The sequence below is a fragment of the Pleurodeles waltl genome, chromosome 4_2 (assembly GCF_031143425.1).
Source record: "Pleurodeles waltl isolate 20211129_DDA chromosome 4_2, aPleWal1.hap1.20221129, whole genome shotgun sequence".
NCBI classification, from domain to species: Eukaryota; Metazoa; Chordata; class Amphibia; order Caudata; family Salamandridae; genus Pleurodeles; species Pleurodeles waltl.
Window position 1 is genome coordinate 426,988,177 of NC_090443.1, and position 26,899 is coordinate 427,015,075.

The window sequence follows — 26,899 nt, forward strand, 5'->3', positions numbered from 1 at the left end:
TGTTTGCACAGCCAAGTCCTCCAAGAAGGACACTTTGCCAGCTTGATTCTGCAGAACTTTCTGGCTTGAGTCCATTCACAGCCTATATCCCATAGGTACTGCTTTTGTTTGTATTCAAAAGATGAGAAATCTGAAGCTATAAGTTAGAAAAACAAGTTACTTACCTTTGGTAATGCTCTTTCTGGTAGAGGCTGTCTAACTTCAGATTCTTCATGGACCCTGCCATCCTCCCTGTTCTGTAATTTGACTCTATCAATTAATAAGATCTCAAGTCTACACATCTGCACACTGGTTGCAACCAATTTGTTGTTGGATCTCTATGTCTGAGGGCACAGACAGCCTCGAAAGCAACTGACATAACGGCATAGATGGCGCCTATTTAGGCTCCTCATGTCATTTCCGGAGCAGAATGGCAACAGTTGGGACCTGGACCGCGCCACCTGATGGCATGCTGAAAAGTTTCTGGATTCAGTCTGATGCCTGAGGAACACTCAAACGGTGAGGAATGTGCGGCTAGATAGTTTCTGCTAGAAAGAGCATTACCTAGTTCTTAATTTGAGGTGGTGGTTGCCGGTGACAGTGGAGAGCAAGAAAGAAAAACAAATAAATGGGAAATGAGTATGAAGAGAATGATGGACAGATGTTGCAAAGGGAGAAAGAGGAACCTGCAAGAATTAGATATTTATTGAGTCTCTGGTAGTGGATTAGAGAGGCATGAGTTGGATTCTAGACTACATATTCATGGTGTTCAGCACACCAGTGCCAGCCATGTGTCTCTCACCGGAGAGTTGGGCACCCGCCCTCATTCTTTTACAAATCAAGCACTGGTGAATCTAGGTCTAGGAGTCTGCACACTGCTCTATCAATATACTTTTGGAGCTCTGTGCCTGGTTGGGAGATTTGGGGGGGGGGGGAGGGATTTGGAGAGGATCGAGGGGGGATTCGGGGGCACAGACAGTCTTGAAAGCAACTGAAGGCGTGCAGTTGTGGTGCCTATATAGACCTTCACTTCGCTTCTGGAGAGGAACGGCATCAGTGCGGTCCTGGACTGCTCTAAGTTCTGGCTTTCTGAAATACTATGGAAAAGTTTCCAGATCCAGACGAATATTCTAAAGGTGAGGAATCTGCAGCTAGATCATTTCTACCAGAAAGAGCATTACCAAAGGTAAGTAACTTGTTCATTATGTAATTGTGTGTAAATTGAGTATGCTGCTTTTCTTTTGAGTGGGATCACGGCAAGAAAAGGAATGTATTGGGTAGTAGAAAATGTTCTCCATACTTCCAAATTGCAGAATTCTGTGTATCTGATTAGCTGTTTTGTGTTTTTTTTTTATTTTATTTCAGCTGTAAACCCCAAATTGAGTGGTGCAACGGTACCGAATATCACCCGTTCATCTACCCCACCCCAGACACGAGCTCCTCCCCAGAATATAACACCTGTCCAGAAAACCCAAGCCTTTCCTCAAGTTACCACAGATGTCATCCAGAAACCTGTTATGACTGCAGTGCCTCCTCCTCAACCAACTCCTCCACCTCCACCACCTCCCGCTCCCTCAGCACCTCAGACGATACCATCCCACACATCTGTTATCCCATCCACAACACAGCTCACAAAGGTGAGTTTGTTGCCTCAAAATGTTAATTGTTTGATTTACAAAGTAATACTGATCCCCAAAAAATTTGGTGGACGAGATAGAAAAAGTAAAATATTGAACAAATGCTTGAGTAACATACTTCTGTGGTGAGTTTAGTTTAGCAGAAAGGATTTTCCCAGAATGCATAAGTAATCTCTACCATATAGTATAGTTGCATTTGCTCAAGTATGTCCCTAAAGTTGTGGCAAAAACAGATCCTGAGGCTTGTTCTGCTCCATTGAGACCTCATCCAGGGAGGATTGGAAGTTCACAAAGAAGTCGTCAGCATTTCCTCATTTCTTTCAAGACCTCTTAGTTTGTTAGTTATGAAGAACAGCTTTTTTTTCTTAATAATATTTTGATCTTTTATATTTTTACAGAGTACATGCAGACAGTGAGCGTACTACTTCTTTTCAGTACATTAAAATGGCGCAAAGCTATTTTGTCACACTTGATCATCAGCCTGCAAGCTTAAGTAAAGACATTGTATAAACTTAAAATATAACGTTCCAAAATACAATACTCATGGCTGAGACCTGCAAGAATACAAAATTGGCGAGGGTTCAAGAAAGGCTGAGTGTAGGCCACTGTGTACTCAAAGTAAAGGTTTGAAAGTGGACTAGGAATTGCTATGGGCATATACCATGTCTGGATTGTCTTCTCATGAAAAACGCATAGGACGACCCATAGGCTAATTAGGGATTGCATGGGGCACACTTAATAAATGGGTCATTCTCATATCACAAGTTTTCCAGCACTCACAGTAGTGAATAAACCTCTCTGAGATGGCAAAGAGATTAGACAATTTAGGCGATAATAGTTGCCAGTCTGCCTTTTGCATGGCACCACATAAATTCAACATAATATGCTCGGAAGGAGTTTGGAAATTAAAGGGCATTTACATTTCAAGGCATTGAAGAGTTGAAGTAGTTTCTGAATACTACCATACTCTATGCTACCATCAAACATTTTGTGTCTTGTATGTTGATCTGTGGTGTCATGTAAATAATGGTCCCAGATCAAGTCGAAGACCGGAAATTAGTGACTGTGCCAGTAAATCAGTCTCTTATGTGAGATGATAAACGGTTATGCATGTAGTCTTCCATTTCCTTTGACCACATAACATGGCTGCTGTCAGTGCCATAGTTTACCCGTGGGTGTTTAAAGGGGCTATTTGTAAGACTTCTGTCATATCATGGAAGAGTTCCATGGGTGCAGAGATGGTAATGTTGATGTAATGGTACCTTTATATATAATCTCCAATTTGTATATTTGCAGCTGATAGTCACAGGACAATAGAAATGTGTAGGATGTCAGTGTCATGGTGCGTCTGTTCCAACATCTAGAGTTTGGGCTTGTATTATATCTGCTGTTTATCATTAGACCAGTGGTCTTCAAACTTTTTAATGCTCTCTTCACCACTCCCCACCCCCCCCTCAGAATTATTCACAATTTTTCTATTATATTGGCAATGTTTAAGCATGTCTAACCTTATTTAAACATTGCAGTTAAGTACTGGTACTGTTTTAAAAATGCAATCAAATACATGATGCCAAACATACTATTCTGGTAAGGCAGTAAGGCAGGTCTTATTAACGTGTAAAAGGATCCACAATGTTATTAGAAGTGGGGGTAGGGGTTTCGAAGTGTACTTGGAGTCCCTTCCCTTTTGACACCTACTCCTAGCTTGGCTATAAATAACAAAACGTGTTACGGATGGCCCATTACATAGCGGTTTAGTGTTGCTCCGTTTATTCAGCTTAAAACAAAGCCCTGTTATTAGCATAAATGTTTGTTTGGCACAGAGGCCTAATTTTTTCTGAAGTCAGTCTTTGCAGTAAAGCTTTGCTGAAATATGTACTGCTCTCCAGGATACTTCTTTGCAAATACCTGGAATCAACACATTCTACATCTGAGCTCTTGTAACTGTTTTACCGTGTGTAAAATGAGACTTTTGGTGTGCTAGAAATTGATTATGCAAGAAACTATCTGTCTAGATGTAGTTTGTATTGAATAAATTTTTCCTTCTGCTTACGGATTTTGGGAAAATACCCATGACATAGAACTAGAATTACAGGTATGTAACAATTCTTCTAAGTTAATCTCATCAAAGGTTCTCAATGCTCCCATAATACAAATGCCATTCATGAGCAGTAACCCCCTACTAGACCATTGTTGACAGTGGAGTGGTTTGTTGTCATTTAACAGTCTGGGAATTGTGCAAAGAGGGGCTTGGGGGGGAAAGGGGTATTTTAATTTAGTAATCTGTAGTTAATCATCTATTTGTGTATTGAATGTCATTTGTGGAACAATTCATGTAATATAGAGTTGTAGATTTCAGTCAAAGCCACCTTAATCGTGCAGGGGAATGGTGCGCCAGGCTCTTTCTTTTGTTAATAATGTCTTCTACTATCCAGAGCCACCTAGGTTTGTTCAGTGCATGATAAATTTGATATCTAGTGGGTCCTACAGTACAAAAACTCTAGGTTTGGGAGCCCCTGTCCTCCTGATGTTGTGGAAGCATTTAATTTACTCTTGAAATAATTTCCGAGCATACCCATACAAACAACTGCACTATCTTCACACTAAAGTTTATGTACTTGATACATTTAGAAACCATTAATCTTAACTGTCAAGAAGTGGCAGTGTTCTCATGTTTGCAGAATGAAGTTAAATAATAGAAGCCCTTTAGATTCTTGCTAATTAAATATATTTCCGATGTATATTTATAACCACAGATTTCTCTCCTGTACAAATCCCCCAGACACCAGATTGGATTTGGAAGTTTTGATAGTAGTGCTTCCACATGTCGCTAGGTGATGCCCTGTAATTTAGCTTTGACTTTGTTCTGCTGTAGAAGTGAAAGAACTGAACCACATCAAAGCACCACTTGCATGTGTTGATGTCTGTTACTTTCTGCTCTTGCAAATGATGATCTGGAATTCTGATCCCTTTTTCATTGGTTTGATGAGTTTTTCCAAACTGAATTCCAATGTGAATGGAAACAATGTCCCCACCTAAAAATACAACATTCAAATTATACTGCGATTGTTGTAAAGAGATGTTGGTGGCAGACATACACAAGATGTGCCTCTGATATGTGGTCTTGGGATAGGACTTCCAGGAGGAGTGAGGTATGTGCTCTTGTGCACCTTAAGTTGGGTAAAGGCATGAAGCGAAGCTAAATGTCAAACACCAAAAGCAGCCATGTACATTACCTCCAAGTTGAGGGTGTGGATCCATTCCCACGCTCAAGGCAATTACTTCAGCATGTCGACTTTGCGGTTGAGATCCTATAGTAAGTCGAAATTAAACCAGAAGAAGGCAAAGTGGAACTTTCAGAGAAGTCGCAAGGATTTCAAGATGCCACTCTATCTCCCATCCAATCCCAGTTTCATTAGCTGATCCCACAGTTGATCTAGATGCTCTTCAAGTTTTCCAGGCTATCCGAGATGCTACAGTTTTTCGAGGCATTTAGGTAGGCCATACTGTATATTTTATGCCACTCCTCTGTTATGCCTTCAGCCCTTAGGATTCTGCAGGGGCCTTCAGTTTGGTACTCCAGCAAATCTGCCCTCTGCTCCGACTGAGCCTCTGGAACTCCTGTGCAGACTTCCTTTCTGTCTCCAAGACCACAGCTGGTCCCATCTATGTTGACAGCATTCCTGACTGTGCTGGAGGTCAATACTCTGCTTGCTTCAGTGTCCCATCTCAAACTGTCTCTGTCTAACCTCAACTGAGGTCGCACTCTGACTCTTCCACTCCAATGCGCTCTGTTCCTGTACAATATGATGTGGCCAGAACTCTTACGCTCCCACTAAGCTGTCCTCACTTGCTCCAACAGCTTTTGCATTCTGACTCTGACCAGAGTATGTCACCTCTCGAAGATCACAGTTTTGAGTTTAACCCCCCCCCCCCTCTCCCCCGTCCACCAACAGAGGTACTAGATTTACAACTTCCTTCTGTTGATGTTAAAACAAAGGCTGTTACTTAGGTTCTTCAGCCTAAGCCATCTTCTTCTGAGTCCTTACTACCATTCAGTTAACCCCTAACAGACACCCTTCTGGGTACTTGGTTTAATCTTCCTCTTGCCCCATTCAACAGCTGGCCAGACTGCATAGCTTGGCCACCCTGATTTTCTTAAGCACTCTGTGCCTGAGACTTTATTGGTCCAAGCTTCCAACAACAAGGTGTGTTTTAATTCATTCTCTACGACCCTTTCCCAACCCCCCGACAGTGAGCCAAAAAGGCTTGAGGCATTTGGCAAACAAATGCTCTCCTCTGCCAGCCTAGCCTTGCGTTCGGTGAATGGTAGTTGACTACTAAACTTTTATATGCATGTCTCCTGGGATGTGATCAGCAAGAGCTTGCCAGCGGTCCCATAAGAGTTCAGGTCCTCTTTGGCTCAAACAATTAAGTATGTGGCTAAAAATATAATTCAGACTGGCCTGGATACTACCAACTTTTTGAGATGAGCAGTCAGCACTACTGTGGTGCTTCATCACCACTTATGGACGAAATCTGCAGGCTTTTCTAGATATGTGCAGGCATCCTCATCAATGTGCCTTTTTGATAGCTCCTGCCTTTTTGACGAAAAACCTAATTCCACCCTAGAGCACATTAAAGAAAGCCCAGCCAGAGTGTGCCCTTTAGCTCTTTCAAACCCTTCCAGGCTGTTCTCATCAGTTTCGTTACTTCCAGGGCTTCTCTGAAGGTTTGGTGTTTACTGTGTGCCGGGACCTCCCTCTCCCCACTGCATTTTCCCGAGCCCTTTCATGGGCTGGGAATTGGAATGAGGTAGACAATGTTCAGGTGACCAGGGATACCAATATTTCCAGTCCCCTTTCCCTGGGTCATCAGCCCCAAATCCACTTTAGTTTATCTTAGTGGCACACAACCACTCTGTGGGAGGCAGGATTCAACATTTTCTCCCAGGGTGGTGTCCATCACATCTGTCAAATGGGTCCTCCTGACTGTCTAGCAGAGCTATCCTATTTCTTTCCACCCCACCACAACTTCCGCTCAGAGCAGCTTTCAAAACGGCACCTCCCCATTTTGCTGCATGAGGTGAGCCCTAATGTCCAAAATGGCCATCAAGAGAGTGTCAGCCTCAGAGATAGGAGTGGATTGTTACTCCCACTATTGCCTTGTGTCCAAGAAGGATGGATGCCCTTGTCCTTTTTTAGACCCTTCTCTGAATGCCCTCCTATGAAAGAACAAATTCAGAATGCTCATACTGGCCCAATTTCCTTCTGCCCTGGGTTCAGACTGCTGGATGGTCCCCTAAGACCTACAGGACACGTACTTTAATTTGCCTTTCTTCCAGTTCCACTGATATCTGCAGTTCAAGGTCAGCTTGAATTTTCAGTTTTCCATGCTCCCTTTTGGTCTTATCAGCACCACTTGGGTGTTAGTGCATATTTGGTGGTTGGGTATAGCAGTTTTCCCCTACCTTGACATGGCTGCTGAAGACTGGCTTGCCATAGTCAGTCCTAAACCACTTTATGATGACTATGAACCTCCTGACATCGTTGGGTTTCTTGATCATCGAGTCAAAGTCGAACAAGTCCTGGACATTCAGGATGATTCAGATATTTCAGCCTCGATCATGGATCTTAGTGAGAGCAGCTCTGAAGTTTCTTGGCCTCGTGCATCCTGCTTTTCCATTTCAGCAGGTGGAATATGTGGTCTCCGCAGTGGAATCTAAAGTCTCACTGGGTACAGGACCCAGGCATCCTAGCGTACGTCATTCAGGGTTTGGTGGAAACTGAACATAACTTGCAGTGGCGGCTGCTTGACTGCAACCTGACTCACAGCAGACCCCCTCCCCACTCACAGCTGGCTGTGGTGACAGATGTATCACTTTTAGATTGGGAAGGCCACTTAGGAGAAGTGGAGATAAGAAGGCTCTGGTTTTAGCTAAACCTCGACTCCACATCAGTCTATTGGAGCTGCAGGGCATCTTCCTGGCATTCATCAGAAGAAGGCAGGTGCTGATTCTCAGGGACAATACTACCACCATGAGCAGGGTGGACGAGCTCGGCCGGCGACACCTAGCAGACCATGATCATGATTGTAGTTGCACCTCTAGGTGCTGCAGGGCAGCTTCTTACAGTGGGTGGAGTCTTTGTTGGATTTTGGCAGGGGATTGGGGGTGAGGGGAGACTGGTCTAAAACTAGTTTGTGGCCTCTTTTGAAGCCGTGAATGGTTTGCAAGCCAATGTGTTGAATGTTCTTTTGTTTTGCCTTTGGCCCAGCAGGTCTACTAGCGGGCACTGTTAAAGGTTGTCGGCCATTGCTGCCTGTTTGCTTTTACTGGACCAACTGCCCTTGTTCAAAATCACCTGTGGTGATGTGATTTAATATTTAATAAAGGTTTTGCACATGTGTCCTGTCTTTACCCCCTCCCCACCCAACTGTTTATGATGCTACAGAGAGATCTTAATTTTATCCTGGCTTTCCTCATGTGGATCCCCTGCGTGCCCCTTGCACAGATGCTTGTTGCATCTTCTGAATCTCAAAACTGTCTTGCTAATTGAAATCACTTGTGTGAGTGAGCTCCAGGCTCTCAGTGCAGCTGCCCTATACCACCTTTTTTTAACCAGACAAACTTGTGTTTGCCTGGATACTGCCTTAAAGTCACAGTATCATGATTTTCTGTTCTCTGAAGCGCCAGGCTGCCTGGCTCCATTTCCTTCTTTTCTCACTGCTTTTCAAAAAATGTTTTAAGGAGTTATTTTCAGTCTGCTAGGCCTGCGCTCACATTTTATTTTGTTTTGGTGTGGCCGTTTTACAGTAAGCTAAAAATCTGAAACTTGAATGCTTAATTGTACAGTTAGACTTCTCATGGTGTAATACATTTTCAGGTTGTCTTCGATTAAAAATTTGAGTGCTTTGTGACTATTTGATGTGTACAACTTCATTGAAGATGCCCAAAGATGGATAGCAAGGGTTGCAGATGTTCTCTCGTAGGGGATTCCATTTATAGTCAAGCCAATGTGTGGGGACCCTGGAGCACTTCTTTACAATATATCCTCCTAAGTATAGAGGCCTTCTTGAGTAAGGCCTGCAGAGTCACTTGAGAGAGAAAGTCATTATGCAACCTATAGGAGCAGGCTACAATGACCCAATTCTTCATCTTTAATTAAAAAAGGGGCCAGGAGATTGGATATGTATATACTTTTAAGGTGTTTTAGTAAAAAACAAAACAAAAAGAAAAACAGCATACATGTATTTCACAAACCCTTGTTTGAGGTAACAGAGAGATGAAGCAAGCCAGCACGGTGTAGCCCCACAGGCTGCCATTATGAGTGAAAATAGAGGCTGTGCCTTTAAATAGCCAGAGACCACAAGTATCCCATCATGCTGAGCAGGTGACAGTTGCTGCAGTTCTTTTTTCTGGCTCATGCTGACAGGATCCTGGAGCACTGAGCTCAAACATTCAAAAGGTTTTTTTCTCCACAAAATCATCACAGATTTTGTTCTTGACTCAATAATTAGACGGTTTTCATTCTTCCCTAGCATTTTCTTAATTTTTGTAACTGAAAAGTGAAATTGTGTAGTCAAACAAAATGCCGTCCTTGTTTAACAAGTGACCTGCTTGTGGGAGAAAGAAGGCCAAAGCAGATCCTCACTAAGTATGTATACTTTGCTTTTCCTGAAGTCATGATGTCATGTTCCTGAGTCTTGCCAACACTGCAAGACCTTTTCCTGGCGAACCCTGAGAGACAGGGAGAAGATCTGACTACATGGTACAGAGGAGCGGCAAAGACAGCAAACTTCATCTGAAGGTGGGGCCTCAGCGCGAGGAGAGGGTCACTCCTTTACCAGGGCTGTTCCAGCTGCCTCTCTTACTTCCAGAAAGAAGACAGTGCAGAAGCAGTCCCGGTTGACGTTGAGAGCGTTGATGTTCATGAGAGGTACGGCACCTACCTGTTTGCCGTTATCCAAAGGCTCAACATCGAGGAAGTGGCAAAGAACATCGAGGCATGAGCAGCCGACGCTGACACACACTCTGTCAACATATATCGCCATCAAGGTCCCTATGGACAGAACATAATAGATCGCCATTAAGGGCCACATCTATGTCAAGACATCGCCGTCGATCACTATCAATGAGTGGATCGACATCGAGACATCAGGGAAAGTCACCCTTAAGAAGTCTGTCACCACCTGTATCATTGCGGTAGGTGAGGAAAAAGGAGACACATTTATTCCTGTCCTGACTCGGACTATTCCAGGACAAATTCCTCTTCCTCAAGGGTTGAGCCTTGTTCTCTGCCACCATCATCTCCCCTCCAGCACCTCCACTTTTTTTCATCTGCCTCCATCAGTACCTCCTCAGTCAACACTGACTGTGCCTCCTCCACCTGCATCATTTCCGCAACCCGGGGTCACTCTCAAATGAATGTCCAGGTTGCACCATCACTCAAGTAGGAACATACATAGATCAAGGTACTTATTGGCTAACCGCCATGGTCATCATTCTCTGCACTCGCATTCCTGATCTCACCATTTGACCACTGATACATCCTCCACTTCAACTGGAAGATATTCACCAACACTCTGATTCTCCACCACCTCGAGTTTCACCGGTGGTTGACATCACAACATTCCAAGAGGTGTTGGTGAGGGTTGCTGCAAAACTAAATATACCCATTTCAACTCCGTCCACTTCAACCTCAGTATTTTCCAAAGAGACCAGCACAGAACAGTATCTCAACCACTACTTCCACTGGTGCCAGGCCTCCTTGAACCATCCATGGATCTTTTCCTGACTGTCCACAGTTAAACCGGCCCCATCCGGACTTCAACAGAAGTATTGCCCACACGAGAGCAAGATCCATCTTTCCTCTGGTCAGATCCTACACCAGATTTGGTGATTATAGTAGCAGCAAAGAAACAGCATGCCACGACTCCCACCTCTGCAGTACTACCAGATAATAAGAGTCGCAAGTTGGATTCCGTAGGTGGTAAAGTATGCAGTTCTGCAGCAACATCTATGAAAGCAGCCAGTGCCACTGCTCTTCTAGGCAGATACTGTGGGAATAAATGCAACAGTTTGCTGAACATCTTCCCAGGGATAAAAGAGGATTTTCTAGGAATCCTAAACGAAGGCTTGCTGGTATCTAACCAAGTCATCAGTGCTGCTGCAGACTCATCCATTTTAGCTGCACACGAGTACTGCCACAGGGTTGCTCTCCAGAGACATTCTTGGCTCCGTCTTACTACCCTAAAGCCAGAAGCCCAGCAGTGAATAATAAATCTTCCTGTTCGATGGCATGTGCTTTGCGTAAGTCCGTCGTCTAGTGTTGCACTCAAAGTGTTACAAGTTGTTTTTCTTTGAAGAATCTTTGTGAGTCACAAGATCGAGTAACTCCTCCTCTTGGTGATAGTGTGCATGTAGATAGTCCTTTGTTAGATTATTTTCTTTCTGCCGTCAGTTTTGGACGTGTTTCCTCTTGCTCTGGTGAATCTCGGTTCAGTATCTTCTGAACTTTTCTTCCACCTTTCTATCAACGTCGGTATAGTTTTTGATCCCATATGCTATACTTCTAATAGTCGATCCAAATGTTATCGTCTGGGTTGATTTAATGCCCTCAGCAGCCCCTTTCAGGCCTATTTCGACAACTGTAATCGGAGTATGATAGGCTGATGGAACATACTCCGTTTCGGTTCTGTCCTCGGCGTCACTCCAAGTTTCCCTACACAGATCAACATTTGGGCCCTTATTACGAGTTTGGTGGGCAGCCTCCGCCGCCTACCAAACTCGTCTTCCCAGTGCAGGCAGAACACCGCCAGCCCTATTACAGGTTCACCACAGGGCAGACGGCTGGAAACAGCATTTCCACCCGCAGGCCCTGCGGTGAACAGTGCCTTCACATTGCAGCCGTAATCGATCCTGCAGCAATGTGGCAGTGCAGCAGGTGCAATAGCACCCGTTGCGCATTCCACTGCCTGTAATTTGGGCGACAGGGCTGTGCATGGGGCCCCCGACACCCCTATTCCGCAAGCCTTTTCGCCAGCCTTTCCATGGCTTGTAACCGCCATAGAAAGGCTGGCGGTATAGGGACTCGTAATCGCAAACAGCGCTGCCCTGGCGGATTACAACCGCTAGGACCACCAGGCTGCCACCTGGAGGCAGCCTGGCTGTGTCGGAGGTCTGACGGCAGCGGCTCTGCCACGGTCGTAATATGGCGGTCCCATCGCCACCACAAGTCTGGCAGTCAGAAGACCGCCACCACAAGTCTGGCGGTCAGAAGACTGCCAGACTCGTAATGAGGGCCTTGGTGTGTAATTTGTCTGTCCCCAGAACACAAGGAAGAGACCTGCGACGCCTGTAGGTCTTTTCGATCAAAGACGACCCTTCTGGACCGAAGAGCACGTTGGCTAGAAATGGCATCAAAAGTAACAGACAACACTCCTGACATCTTTGGAGAAGAGCATGCACAAGAAGAAATCAGCCCTTCCCCATTCGAGACTACGAGTCGGATCAAGATTTGGACATTGAGTCAGTCCACACCAGCGTCGCAATACGTGAGTACACCAGCCACATCGCACCAAACAAAGATTTCTAAATTGGTAGCTGGTCCTCCACTGCCCTTGGGCCATGGTAGGAGCTGAAAAATAAATTCAGATCCTCCACCTTCAGGCACCAAAATTAACACAGTTCAAAATGCCTTAGGCACTGACCAAACAGGCAGAAGGAAATTCCATCCACTTCGGAGCCGACATTTTCGGTTTGAATAAAACATTCAGTCTCCAAGGGTTCAGAGCCGAAAACTGTAGTAAGCAAACATCCTGCAGTTCCTTTGGGAGGAGTCATCATCTATAGAGCCTATCCTTGAAGTAATGGACACTAAACAGTGACTCATATACAAAAAGGAACAGGAGGAATGATAGCTTCTCCTCCTATTCCAATTAAAAAGAGACTTACATTCCAAGATACATTGGACACTGTCCCTCCCCCTAAAAAAGGCTCTAAAGAAAACAACAAGGCTCCAGAACAACCTCTGCCTTCACCACCTCATTCTCCTGTACTTCCTTCTACTCCACCGCCGCCATCATCACCTCCATATTCTGTCCACCCACAATTTTATCAATAAACATCATCATCACATCATAGGAGTGATGATCCGCAAGATACAGGCCCATGGGATCTATATGATCAAGATCCCATTCTATCCAATGACCCTGACCTATATCCAGCAAAAGCCTTTTCCCCCTGAGGATACCACTACATATACCCAAGTTATAGCTAGAGCAGAACCGTATCATAAAGTGAAACTGCATACGTACGCAATAGAAGTCTTTCTATTCAACACATTAACAAGTACACAGAGTCCCAATTTCTACCCATGCCAATGACATATTTAGAGAACCTGTTAAAGCAAGAATTATTACACCAAGGGTAGATAAATATAAAACTGCACCCTCTGATCCAACTTTTATAAAGACACAACTACCACAAGACTGTGGTGGTAAGCGTGGCACCAAAGTGTGCTAATAGTCCACCGGGGGTGTTTCTCCTTCAGATAAGGAGAGCAAAAAACTAGATGCAGCAGGCAAGAGTGGCTGCTCAAGCTGCTATTCATTGGAGAATTGCAAATTCTCAAGCACTCCTGGTGAGGTATGACAGGGCTCACTGGGATGAAATGGAAGAATTATTACAGTATCTTCTACAAGGACAACAAAAAAGAGGACAGGAGATAATAGCAGAGGGACAGGCCAACTCCAGTAATTCAATCAGATGTGCTATTGATGCAGCTGACACAGCAGCACGTGGGGTTAACACTAGTGTTATCATATGAAGGCACACATAGTTAAGGTGTTCAGGATTTAAACCAGCGATACAACAAGCAGTCTTGAACATGCCTTTTGACAAAGACCATCTATTTGGCCTAGAGGTAGATACCACTATAGAAAATTAAAGAAGGACTCTGAGACAGCTAAAGCTATGGACGCCTTATACATTAAACCCAGCAGGGGTACTTTTCATAGGCCACAATTTAGAGGTGGTTTTAAAACATTGACCACAGAGCCTTCTACCTCACAACAAAAACAAGGAACAGATTTCTATATTAGAGGATCAAATAGAGGCACAAATAATAGAGGAAGAGGCAAAACATCTGCCTCCAGAGGATCTTCCTCTAACACAAAACAGCGATTTTCTGCAAATCCCCAAACTTACATCTCCTGTGGGGTAGGGGGCCATGGTTATTGTCTAGGACTCCTCTCCACTCCACCAAACAATCCTCCTCGTTTTTACAAATACTCTCATGACCTTTGTGTTCTATTACAAGAAGAGGTGTACAGTCCCTTCTTCTCAGAGGAGCCATAGAACCAGTTCCTCTATCCCAACAAGGGTTAAGAGTATATTCACTGTACTTCCTCATACCAAAGAAAGACGGTTCCTTAAGACCAATTCTCGAACTCAGGCCTCTCAACTTATGCATGCTTTCAGAACATTTCCACATGGTCACCCTGAAAGATTTTATCCCTCTATTACAGCAAGGATATTACATGACAGCATTTGATCTCAAAGATGCTTATTTCCACATTCTCACACATCCAGCAAGCCGCAAATATCTACAATTTGTCATTGCGGGAAAGCATTATCAGTTCAAAGTACTACTTTCATTCATGGTAACCACAGCCCCAAGAGTATTCACAAAATGCTAGGCTATAGTAGCTGCATTTCTCAGAAGACAACACATACACGTTTTCCCATACCTGGAAGATTGGCTCATAAAAGTCAGTACCATTCAAACATGCCAGCAACACACTCAGTACACAAGAAATCATCTACACAATTTGGGATTCACAATAAACTATCTCAAATCTCCTCTTCAGCCCTCACAAATACAGCCTTCTCTGGGAGCAATTCTGAACACTTAGTCGGCATTAGCATATCCAAACCTAGTAAGCATTCAAGCGTTTCAAAATCTCCTCACTCGATTACAACAGAATCATACTTGCGCAGTAAAACTAGTGATGCAACTGTTGGGGATGATGACCTCTTGCATTTCTATTGTTACCCATGCAAGACTACATATGTGTCAATTGCAGCAATGCCTTTATCGTCAGTGGTCTCAGTCACAAGGTCATCGTCAGGATCTAGTGTTGTTGGAGCGTCAGACTCGCTGCTCTCTGCAGTGGTGGAATCCCACCAACCTTTCAAAAGGGCAGCCCTTTCAGGACCCTGTGCTTCAGATCACTGTCACAACAGATGCATCACAGATAGGTTGGGGAGCTTACTTCAACAACCTGACCATACAAGGGAAATCGGATCACATTTAACAGACTTATCACATCCATTATTTGGAGTTGCTAGCAGTCTTTCTAACCCTTAAGGCATTCCTTACACAGATCTCACACAAAGTGGTAGTCCGTACAGACAATATGACAACAATGTATTATCTGCTAAAACAGGGGGGACACACTCATCTCAATTGTCCCTTCTAGCTCAGACAATTTGGAAGTGGGTGATTCACAATCGCATTCAATTACTGGCAGAATATCTCCTTGGAATGGACAATCAGTTAGTGTGTGTTTATTAAGCAGGACACAGCAACAAGCCCTCAAATGGGAAATTCACCCACAAGTACTTCACCAATACATTCACCTGTGGGTAACACCACAAATAGATCTCATGGATGGATTGGTAAGGGATATTTGCTTACACTTTTCCACCTCCCCACTCATTTCATTTCTAGTATGCAAACTGAAACAAACATTACTCACCATGATTCTTGTAGCCCCCACATGGGCATGTCAGCCTTGGCACACAACACTGTTGGGATCTCTCTGTGGTTCCACATCACAAACATCCCAACAGATCAGATCTTTTGACTCAAAAAAGAGGTCAAATCAAACATCCAGACCCCAAGACTCTCAAACTTGAGATATGGCTCCTGAAGTCATAGAGTTTAAAACTTCCTTTTAAATGTATGGACATTCTTAAAGTAGCACGCAGACCTACAACTAGACAGTGTTATGCAGCTAAATTGAAATGTTTTGTATATTACTGTCAATCTTAAAACTTTTATCCACTTAAAGCCTCAGTGCAAGACATTGTGTGTTACTTGATACATTTACTAAAACCAAACTTAGCATACCCTGTTATTAGACTTCACTTAGCAGCGATAGATGCTTATCTCCAAAACAGACAACATATTTTTTTGTTTAGAATTCCTTCTATTAAGGCCTTTATGGAAGGGCTTAAATGACTTATTCCACCTAGAGTTTCTCCAGCTCCGGTATGGAAACTTAACATGGTACTGACTAGACTTATGAGTCTACCATTTGAACCCATGCAGTTTCTTGCGTGGAAAGGTGCTTTTTTTGTCAGCTATTACTTCAGAAGAGTATATGAAATACAAGCGTTCACTTTAGAGGAAACATTTGTTCAAGTACATAAAGATAAAATAGTTCTTAGGACAAACCCTAAATTCCTATCTAAAGTAGTTTCACCATTTCACATTAATAAATCAGTAGAGTTGCCGGTCTTCTTTCCACTGCCAGACTCAGTTGCTGAAAGAGCTCTCTATACACTGGACAAAACTTTTTAGAAAATCCAAACAACTTTTTGTAGTTTCTCAATGCTTCACAAAGGTAATCAAATTTCAAAGAATGGATTAGCTAGATGGATTATCAAGTGTATTCGAACTTGTTATCTTAAAGCTAAAGGACAACTTCCGACGACTCCTAAAGCACACAGTACCAGGAAAAAAGGTGCTTCTATTACCTTTCTAGGAAACATTTCAATAGCAGGTATTTGTGAAGCTACTACTTGGTCTACACCACACACATTTACTAAACACTATTGTGTAGATGTTCTAGCTCGTCAAAAGGCAAGTGTTAGTCAAGCAGTCCTTAGGACACTATTTCAAACTACTCCAACTCCTAGAGGCTAGCCACCGCTTATTTGGAGGGGACTGCTTTACAGTCTTTGCAAAGCATGTGTATCTACAGCTACATATGCCATCTAATGGAAAATGTTACTTACCCACTAGACATGTGTTCTTGGCATTTGGTGCTGTAGATTCACCTGCACCCTCCCTCCTCCCCGTACGCCTGTAGTCATTATAGTACAACATATTGTAACTATGTACATACATTGCGTGGACATCTTTTCATTATACATATATATATATATATATATATCTTCGATGGCATGTGTAGCTGCAGATACACATGCTGTGCATTATCCTGCCATCTAGTGTTGGGCTCGGAGTGTTACAAGTTGTTTTTCTTCTAAGAAGTCTTTTCGAGTCACGGGACCGAGTGACTCCTCCCTTTCGGCTCCATTGCGCATGGGCGTCGACTCCATCTTAGATTGTTTTCTTTCCGCCATCGGGTTCGGACGTGTTCCTCTTCGCTCCATAATTAGAATCGGGGAAACTTAGAAAATCATCGCAATTCGTCTGTATTGTTTGCGTTCGGGACCGGTTTAGTATCATCACATCGGCACAGACAACAAGACCGCTTTGGCGGCCTTTCGGGGCTTCCGCACTTAATCAAGGCCTGGTCGGCCCGACCACACCCGTCGACAAAGAACGAATGGACCGGACCCCTTTCCGTTTCTGTCCGAAGTGCCACGCCAAGTATCCTTACACAGACCAGCATCGGGTCTGTAACCTGTGTTTATCGCCCGAACACAGAGAGGATACTTGTGAGGCCTGCAGAGCGTTTCGATCCAAGAAGACCTTAAGAGATCGACGCGCAAGACGGTTACAGATGGCGTCAAAACAGTCACAACATCTTGACGCCGAGGAAGAAGAGATGCGGATATCCATCCAGGGTTCGGACTCGGATGAATCCAACGGGGATCGTCCACCGACGGCGGCACAAAAAGTGAGTACACCTGCCCCGTCCCACACCCAAGGTCAGGTCAAGAAACAAAAGGCCTCGGGGACGCCACTGCCGCAAGGCCATGGCTCAACACACAGGAAAGACGGTGACCAAGTAACATCGGCACCGAAAAAGGCCAAATCAGTGCCGAAGACTTCCGACACCGGTCGAGAAACCGGCACAGAAAAGAGTCGACATTGAATAATCGAGTAAACCTCGAAATAGCCACTCGGAGCCGAAACCAACAATCTCCATTGGGGTTTCGATACCGAAAAAAAAACGGCTTTGAAGCCGAAAAAGGCATCCTACACGGAAGAGCAGGGGCTCTCTCTACAGCTCAAAGAAAAGCACAGATTTGAGCAGGAACTGGATTTAGAAGAGTATGATCAAACTCAGCAAAGGCTAGAAATCCAGAAACATACAGGGAAGATATAAACTATCCCTCCGCTCAAGTCCAAAAGAAAACTGACTTTTCACGAGACTGAGATGCAACCAAAGGCCAAAGTGGTTGGAGAAAGGTCACCACCTCCACAATTCTCACCACAAATGTCCCCACTTCAATCTCTACAGTTGTCACCAGTGGGTACACCAATGGCACAGTCACCCACACATACTGGGATGACTCAAGACGATGCGGACCCCTGGGATCTATACGACCCACCAGTTTCGGACAATAGCCCAGAGTGTTATCCGACAAAACCTTTGCCGACAGAGGACAGTACGTCCTACACGCAGGTACTGGCCAGAGCATCGTATCAAAGCCTGCCAATGTTACCGGGCATGCTTAAACATGCACAACAGGTTTTCCAAGAACCAGTGAAAGGGAGAGCAATCACACCAAGGGTCGAGAAGAAATATAAACCGCCCCCGTCAGACCCTGTGTTTATTACACAACAGCTCCCTCTGGACTCAGTGGTTGTGGGGGCTGCAAGAAAACAGGCTAATTCAGTCATCAGGGGATGCACCACCCCCTGCTAAGGAAAGTCGTAAATTCGACGCAGCTGTGAAAAGAGTGGCATCGCAAGCAGCCAATCAGTGGCGAATTGCCAACTCACAAGCCCTCCTTGCCCGCTACGACCGAGCACACTGGGACGAGATGCAAGACATCATCCAGCACTTCCCCCAAAGAGCATCAAAAACGTGCCCAACAAGTGGTTGAAGAGGGACAGGCCATATCGAACAACCAGATCCGAACTGTAAATACAGCAGTAACAATTAGAAGGCATGCATGGCTGCGAAGTTCTAGGTTTAAACCAGAGATACAGCAAGCAGTATTGAATATGCCGTTTAATCAACATCAACTATTCGGCCCGGGAGTGGATACCGCAATAGAAAAAAATGAAAAAGGACACAGACACGGCCAAAGCCATGGGCGCGCCCTATTCCTCTCAATACAGGGGAACATTTAGGAAACCACAATTTAGGGGAGGGTTTAGACAGCAACCGTCAGAACCATCCACCTCCCAAACAAAACCCACTTACCAATCTCAGTACCAGCGAGGGGGGTTTCGTGGTTCTTACAGAGGACAGTTCCCAAGAGGAAGAGGGAAATTCCAGCCTGCCAAGCAGACCCCTGGTAGCAAGCTTGACTTCAATGTCACACTTCCCTAACACATATCACCAGTTGAGGGTGGGGGGGGGGGGGGAGATTTACAAAATACCACCACAATTGGACACACATTACCACAGACACCTGGGTTCTATCAATTATCCAACATGTTTACTGCATAGAGTTCACAAGATTCCCTCCAGATGTTCCCCCATGAATGCACAGAATGTCAATACAACACCTAGACCTATTACAAATAGAAATCCAAGCACTACTAGCAAAAGAAGCCATAGAACTGGTACCTTATCACCAGAGAGGAACAGGGGTTTACTCCCTGTATTTCCTCATCCCAAAGAAAGTCAAAGCGTTAAGGCCTATTTTAGATCTCAGAACACTGAATCTCTTCATCAAATCAGATCATTTCCACATAGTAACACTACAGGATGTAGTCCCTTTACTAAAACAAGGGGAACACATGACAACACTGGATCTAAAGGATGTGTATTTTCACATACCCATCCATCCATCTCACAGGAAATACCTCATGTTTGTAAACATTACCAATTCAAAGTGTTGCCATTCGGAATAACAACGGCCCCCAGGGTATTCACAAAATGGCTAACTGTAGTAGCAGCTCATATAAGGAGAAATCACATGCACGTATTCCCGTATCTAGACGATTGGCTAATAAAAGCCAACACTCAACAACAATGTCAAATTCACACGCAATATGTAATAGATACTCTGCACAAACTAGGGTTGTCTATAAATTACCAAAAGTCACATTTACAACCATCCCAAATACAACAATACTTGGGAGCAACACTCAACACACAAAGAGCAATTGCCACTCCAAGCCCACAAAGGGTCCAGTCTTTTCAAAATCAAGCATGTAATCAAACCAACAATACACGGTCAGGTTTGTGATGAAACTACTAGGTATGATGTCCTCATGCATAGCTATTGTCCCAAACGCAAGACTATACATGCGGCCCTAACAACAGTGCCTAACAAAACAATGGACGCAGGCACAGGGTCAACTCCAAGATCTAGTGTTGATAGACCGCCAAACACACTCTTTGCTTCAATGGTGGAACCCTGTAAATTTAAACAAAGGGCGGCCTTTTCAAGACCCAGTACCTCATGCCATTATCACAACAGATGCCTTCATGATTGGGTGGGTAGCACACCTCAACAATCACAGTATACAAGGTCAATGGGACAGTCACCAAAAGCAACTTCACATAAATCATTTAGAACTGCTAGTAGTCTTTCTAGCACTAAAAGCCTTTCAGCCCTTCTAGCCCACAAGCATATTCTTGTCAAGACAGACAATATGACAACAATGTATTATTCAAACAAACAGGGGGGGACGCACTCATCACAACTGTGTATCGCAAAATATTTGGCATTGGGCAATTCACAACAACATTCGCCTGATAGCACAATGTATACCAGGCATTCACAATCAGTTAGCCGACAATCTCAGTCGAGATCACCAACAGTCTCACGAATGGGAAATACATCCCCAAATTTTAAAAGATCACTTCTACCGCTGGGGGACACCAAACATAGATCTGTTTGCATCAAGAGAAAACGCAAAATGCCAAAACTTCGCGTCCAGATACCCACACCCTCAGTCCAAGGGCAATGCTCTATGGATCAGCTGGTCAGGGATATTTGCTTACGCTTTTCCCCCTCTCCCGCTCATTCCTTTTCTGGTCAACAAACTGAGTCAAAACAAACTCAAACTAATACTCATAGCACCAACGTGGCCTCGCCAACCATGGTAAACCACACTGTTGGACTTCTCGGTAGTACCGCACATCAAACTACCAAACAGACCAGATCTGTTAACACAACACAAACAACAGATCAGGCACCCGAATCCAGCATCGCTCAACCTAGCAATCTGGCTCCTGAAATCTTAGAATTCGGATATCTAAACCTTTCAAAAGAGTGTATGGAGGTCATTAAACAAGCAAGAAAACCCACAACAAGGCATTGTTATGCTTATAAATGGAAAAGGTTTGTTTTCTACTGCCAGGCTAATCAAATTACGCCACTAAACGCCTCCATACAAAACATTGTAAGTTATTTACTACACTTACAAAAAGCAAATCTTGCTTTTTCTTCCATTAAAATCCATCTCACTGCAATATCTGCTTATTTGCAGATTACACATACAAAATCGCTTTTTAGAATCCCAGTTATCAAAGCCTTTATGGAGGGACTAAAAAGAATCATACCCCCAAGGACACCACCAGTACCTTCGTGGAATCTTAATATTGTACTAACACGACTCATGGGTCCACCATTTGAAACCATGCATTCTTGTCAAATCCAATTCTTGACTTGGAAAGTAGCCTTTCTAATAGCCATCTCTTCTCTACGAAGAGTTAGCGAAATACAGGCATTTACTATCCAAGAACCCTTTATACAAATACATAAACTTAAAGTGGTTCTCTGTACAAATCCACAATTTTTACCAAAAGTCGTATCACCGTTTCATCTAAAGCAAACTGTGGAACTCCCAGTCTTCTTTCCACAACCAGAATCAGTAGCAGAAAGGGCATTGCATACATTAGACATTAAAAGAGCGCTAATGTATTACACTGACAGAACAAAACAATTTCGAAAAACAAAACAATTGTTCGTAGCGTTCCAAAAATCTCATGCAGGTAACCCTATATCCAAACACGGCATTGCCAGATGGATAGTCAAATGTATTCAGACCTGTTACCTTAAAGCTAAAAGAGAATTACCCATTACTCCAAGGGGACATTCCACTAGGAAAAAAAGCGCTACAATGGCTTTTCTTGGTAATATACCAATGACAGAGATTTGTAAGGCAGCCACCTGGTCCACGCCCCATACATTCACTAAGCATTACTGTGTAGATGTGTTAGCAACACAACAAGCCACAGTAGGACAGGCTGTACTAAGAACATTATTTCAGACAACTTCAACTCCTACAGGCTGACCACCGCTTTTGGGGAGATTACTGCTTTGTAGTCTATGCACAGCATGTGTATCTGCAGCTACACATGCCATCGAACGGAAAATGTCACTTACCCAGTGTACATCTGTTCGTGGCATGTTGCGCTGCAGATTCACATGCGCCCTCCCACCTCCCCGGGAGCCTGTAGCCGTTTTAGTTGCATGTAAATTGTAAATATGTAAATAAATGTTCGATGGCATCTGTCGCTGTAGATACACATGGTATGCATGAGCTCGCCATCTGGTGTTGGGTCGGAGTGTTACAAGTTGTTTTTCTTCGAAGAAGTGTTTTCGAGTCACGGGACCGAGTGACTCCTCCTTCTGTGCTCATTGCGCATGGGCGTCGACTCCATCTTCGATTGTTTTCTTTCCGCCATCGGGTTCGGACGTGTTCCTGTCGCTCCGAGTTTCGGAACGGAAAGATAGCTGAAAACGGAAGATTTTCGACGGTATCGTTGCGATCCGGTTAGAGATAGACACATACGACGACGCGTTGAACATCGAAGCGCTTCGGTGCCCTTCGGGGTAGATTTCGGCACCCCGTCGGGGCCTAGTCGGCCCGACCGCGTGGAGAACAACGCCGATGGAACGGACCCCGTTTCGATTCTGCCCCGAATGCCACAACAAATATCCTTATACGGACCTACACTCGGTCTGTAATCTCTGCCTGTCACCCGAGCACAGCGAAGAATCCTGTGAGGCCTGTCGGGCGTTCCGGTCCCGAAAAACTCTGCGCGACCGTCGAGCGAGAAGACTGCAGATGGCGTCCACGCCAAAAGAGCGTCGACAGTTCGAGACAGAAGAGGAACAGGAGGAATCCTTTTCCATCCAGGATTCAGACTCCGACGAGCTAGACTCTACAAGAACTGTGAGTAAGACGTCGAGATCAGACCTTAAAAAAGGAAAGAAGGCCCAGGGGACGCCACTGCCAACCGGCCATGGCTCCACCCAAATTCTCGGTGACCAACAATCGGCACCGAAAAAGGCCCATTCAGTGTCGAGATCGTCCGACTCCGGTCGAGACACCGGCACGCAGCCTCCTCGAGACCGAGAGAGTGCTAAACAGAAGCATCGACACCGAGAGTTCGGTGTCGACACGGATCGACGCCGAGACAGTGGCGCCGAAGACCATAGAGGCCAAGAATTTTCGGCACAGAAAAAGAGGAAGGTTACCTCGGAGCCGAAAAAACAATCGACAGGGTTTTCGGAGCCGAAAAAAGCGACATCAGACCCTGTTTCTGGCTCCTATACTGAAGAGCATTCTATGTCTTCTCAAATGAAGAAACATAGATTTGAACAAGAACTGCAATCCACTGACGTGGATCACACGCAAAAGCGTATCTTTATTCAGCAGGGGACTGGGAAGATTAGTACCCTTCCACCTGTCAAACGAAAGAGAACGCTTCAGTTTACTTCTCAGCAACAAACAGCACAAAAGGTAATACCTCCTCCCTCACCTCCACCTGTAACTCCGGCTTCGCCAACTTACACCCCGTCACATTCGCCAGCTCACACCGCCATGAGCCACGATGACCAAGATCAGGATGCGTGGGACTTGTACGACGCACCAGTGTCTGATAACAGCCCAGACACATACCCAACTAGGCCATCACCACCGGAAGACAGCACAGCCTACTCACAAGTGGTGGCTAGAGCAGCACTATTCCATAATGTGGAACTCCACTCGGAACAAGTAGAGGATGATTTTTTATTTAACACCCTCTCTTCAACCCACAGCTCCTACCAAAGCCTGCCGATGCTCCCAGGCATGCTACGCCATGCAAAGGACATTTTCAAGGAGCCAGTTAAAAGTAGGGCAGTGACGCCTAGGGTGGACAAAAAGTATAAGGCGCCTCCTACGGACCCTGTATTCATCACCTCTCAGCTGCCACCAGATTCTGTGGTGGTAGGGGCTGCCAGAAAACGGGCAAATTCACACACTTCTGGGGATGCACCTCCCCCAGATAAAGAAAGTAGGAAGTTCGATGCAGCCGGGAAGAGGGTTGCTGTCCAAGCAGCAAACCAGTGGCGCATCGCAAATTCACAAGCGCTGCTAGCGCGATACGACAGAGCCCACTGGGATGAGATGCAGCATCTCATTGAACATCTCCCAAAAGATCTGCAAAAAAGAGCAAAACAGGTTGTTGAGGAGGGTCAAAACATTTCCAACAATCAAATACGCTCCTCCATGGATGCAGCAGACACGGCCGCAAGGACCATTAATACGTCGGTTACCATCCGTAGGCACGCATGGCTCAGAACGTCTGGATTCAAGCCAGAAATTCAGCAGGCAGTGCTTAACATGCCAGTAAACGAAAAACTTCTGTTCGGTCCGGAGGTCGACACAGCCATAGAAAAGCTCAAGAAGGACACTGACACTGCCAAGGCCATGGGCGCACTCTACTCCCCGCAGAGCAGAGGATCTTATAACACCTTCCGCAAAACACCTTTTAGAGGAGGGTTTCGGGGTCAGGCCACACAAGCTAGCACCTCACAGTCCGCACCGCCCACCTACCAGGGACAGTACAGGGGAGGTTTTCGGGGCCAGTATAGAGGGGGGCAATTCCCTAGGAATAGGGGAAGATTTCAAAGCCCCAAAACCACTACCAACAAGCAGTGACTCACATGTCACACACCCCTCCCACACAACACCAGTGGGGGGGAGGATACGTCAATATTACGAAGCATGGGACAAAATAACTACAGACACATGGGTCCTAGCAATTATCCAGCATGGTTATTGCATAGAATTCCTGCAATTCCCTCCAGACATACCACCAAAATCACAAAATCTATCAAAATACCATTCACAGCTTCTAGAGATAGAAGTTCAAGCACTACTGCAAAAAAATGCAATAGAATTAGTACCAAGCACACAAATAAACACAGGAGTTTATTCACTGTACTTCTTGATACCAAAAAAGGACGAAACACTGAGACCAATTCTAGACCTCAGAGTAGTAAACACATTCATCAAATCAGACCACTTTCACATGGTCACACTACAAGAAGTGTTACCATTGCTCAAAAAACACAACTACATGACAACCCTAGACCTCAAGGACGCATATTTCCATATACCAATACATCAATCACACAGGAAATATCTAAGGTTTGTATTCAAAGGAATACATTACCAATTCAAAGTATTGCCTTTTGGTTTAACAACCGCTCCAAGAGTATTCACAAAATGCCTAGCAGTAGTCGCTGCACACATCAGAAGGCAGCAAATACATGTGTTCCCGTATCTAGACGACTGGCTAATCAAAACCAGTTCGCTCACACAATGCTCAAACCACACAAATCAAGTCATACAAACCCTCTACAAACTAGGGTTCACCGTCAACTTTGCAAAATCAAACATTCTGCCAAGCAAAGTACAGCAATATCTAGGAGCCATAATAGACACGACAAAAGGAGTAGCAACGCCAACTCCACAAAGGATCCACAATTTCAACAGGGTCATTCAACACATGTCTCCAAACCAAACAATACAAGCAAGAACAATACTACAGCTCCTAGGCATGATGTCCTCATGCATAGCCATTGTCCCAAACGCAAGACTGCACATGAGGCCCTTACAACAGTGCCTAGCCTCACAGTGGTCTCAAGCACAGGGTCACCTTCTAGATCTGGTGTTGCTAGACCGCCAAACTTACCTCTCGCTTCTATGGTGGAACAGTATAAATTTAAACATAGGGCGGCCTTTCCAAGACCCAGTGCCACAGTACGTAATAACAACAGATGCTTCCATGACAGGGTGGGGAGCACATCTCAATCAACACAACATAAGAGGACAATGGAACATACATCAAACAAAACTGCATATAAATCATCTAGAATTATTAGCAGTTTTTCAAGCACTAAAAGCTTTCCAACCAATCATAACCCACAAATACATCCTTGTCAAAACAGACAACATGACAACGATGTATTATCTAAACAAACAAGGAGGAACACATTCAACGCAGTTAAGCTTGTTAGCTCAAAAAATATCGAAGTGGGCAATCCACCATCAGATTGGTCTAATAGCACAGTTTATTCCGGGGATCCAGAATCAGCTGGCAGACAATCTCTCTCGAGATCACCAGCAAGTCCACGAATGGGAAATCCACCCACAGATTCTGAACACCTACTTCACACTCTGGGGAACACCACAAATAGACTTATTTGCAACAAAAGAGAACGCAAAATGCCAAAACTTCGCGTCCAGATACCCACACAAGCAATCCCAAGGCAATGCCCTATGGATGAACTGGTCAGGAATATTTGCTTACGCTTTTCCTCCTCTCCCTCTCCTTCCTTACCTAGTAAACAAATTGAGTCAAAACAAACTCAAACTCATTTTAATAGCACCAACTTGGGCAAGACAACCCTGGTACACAACACTGCTAGATCTGTCTGTAGTACCACACATCAAACTGCCCAACAAACCAGATCTGTTAACGCAACACAACCAACAGATCAGACACCCGGACCCAGCATCGCTGAATCTAGCAATCTGGCTCCTGAAATCCTAGAATTCGGACACTTACAACTTAGCCAAGAGTGTATGGAAGTCATAAAGCAGGCCAGAAGGCCATCCACTAGACACTGCTACGCAAGTAAGTGGAAAAGATTTGTTTGGTACTGCCATCATAATCAGATACAACCGCTAGATGCAACTCCAAAACATATAGTAAATTACTTGCTCCATTTACAAAAAGCAAAGCTAGCCTTCTCTTCTATTAAAATACACCTTGCAGCAATATCTGCATACCTGCAAACTACCTATTCAACTTCCTTGTATAGGATACCAGTTATCAAAGCATTTATAGAAGGGCTTAAAAGAATTATACCACCAAGAACACCACCTGTTCCTTCA

General features: G+C 44.6%; 1 protein-coding gene across 5 annotated transcripts in view; it reads left to right on the top strand.

Moving 5' to 3' along the window:
* The window catches only part of BRD4 (bromodomain containing 4), a 1,024,368-nt gene that overhangs the window by 339,681 nt on the left and 657,788 nt on the right, over positions 1-26,899 (top strand). For all 5 annotated transcript variants that reach the window (XM_069231688.1, XM_069231690.1, XM_069231691.1 and 2 more), the window contains exon 7: positions 1,345-1,616. In XM_069231688.1, the coding sequence (XP_069087789.1) occupies positions 1,345-1,616 (272 nt within the window). The remainder of the gene's footprint in view (positions 1-1,344; positions 1,617-26,899) is intronic.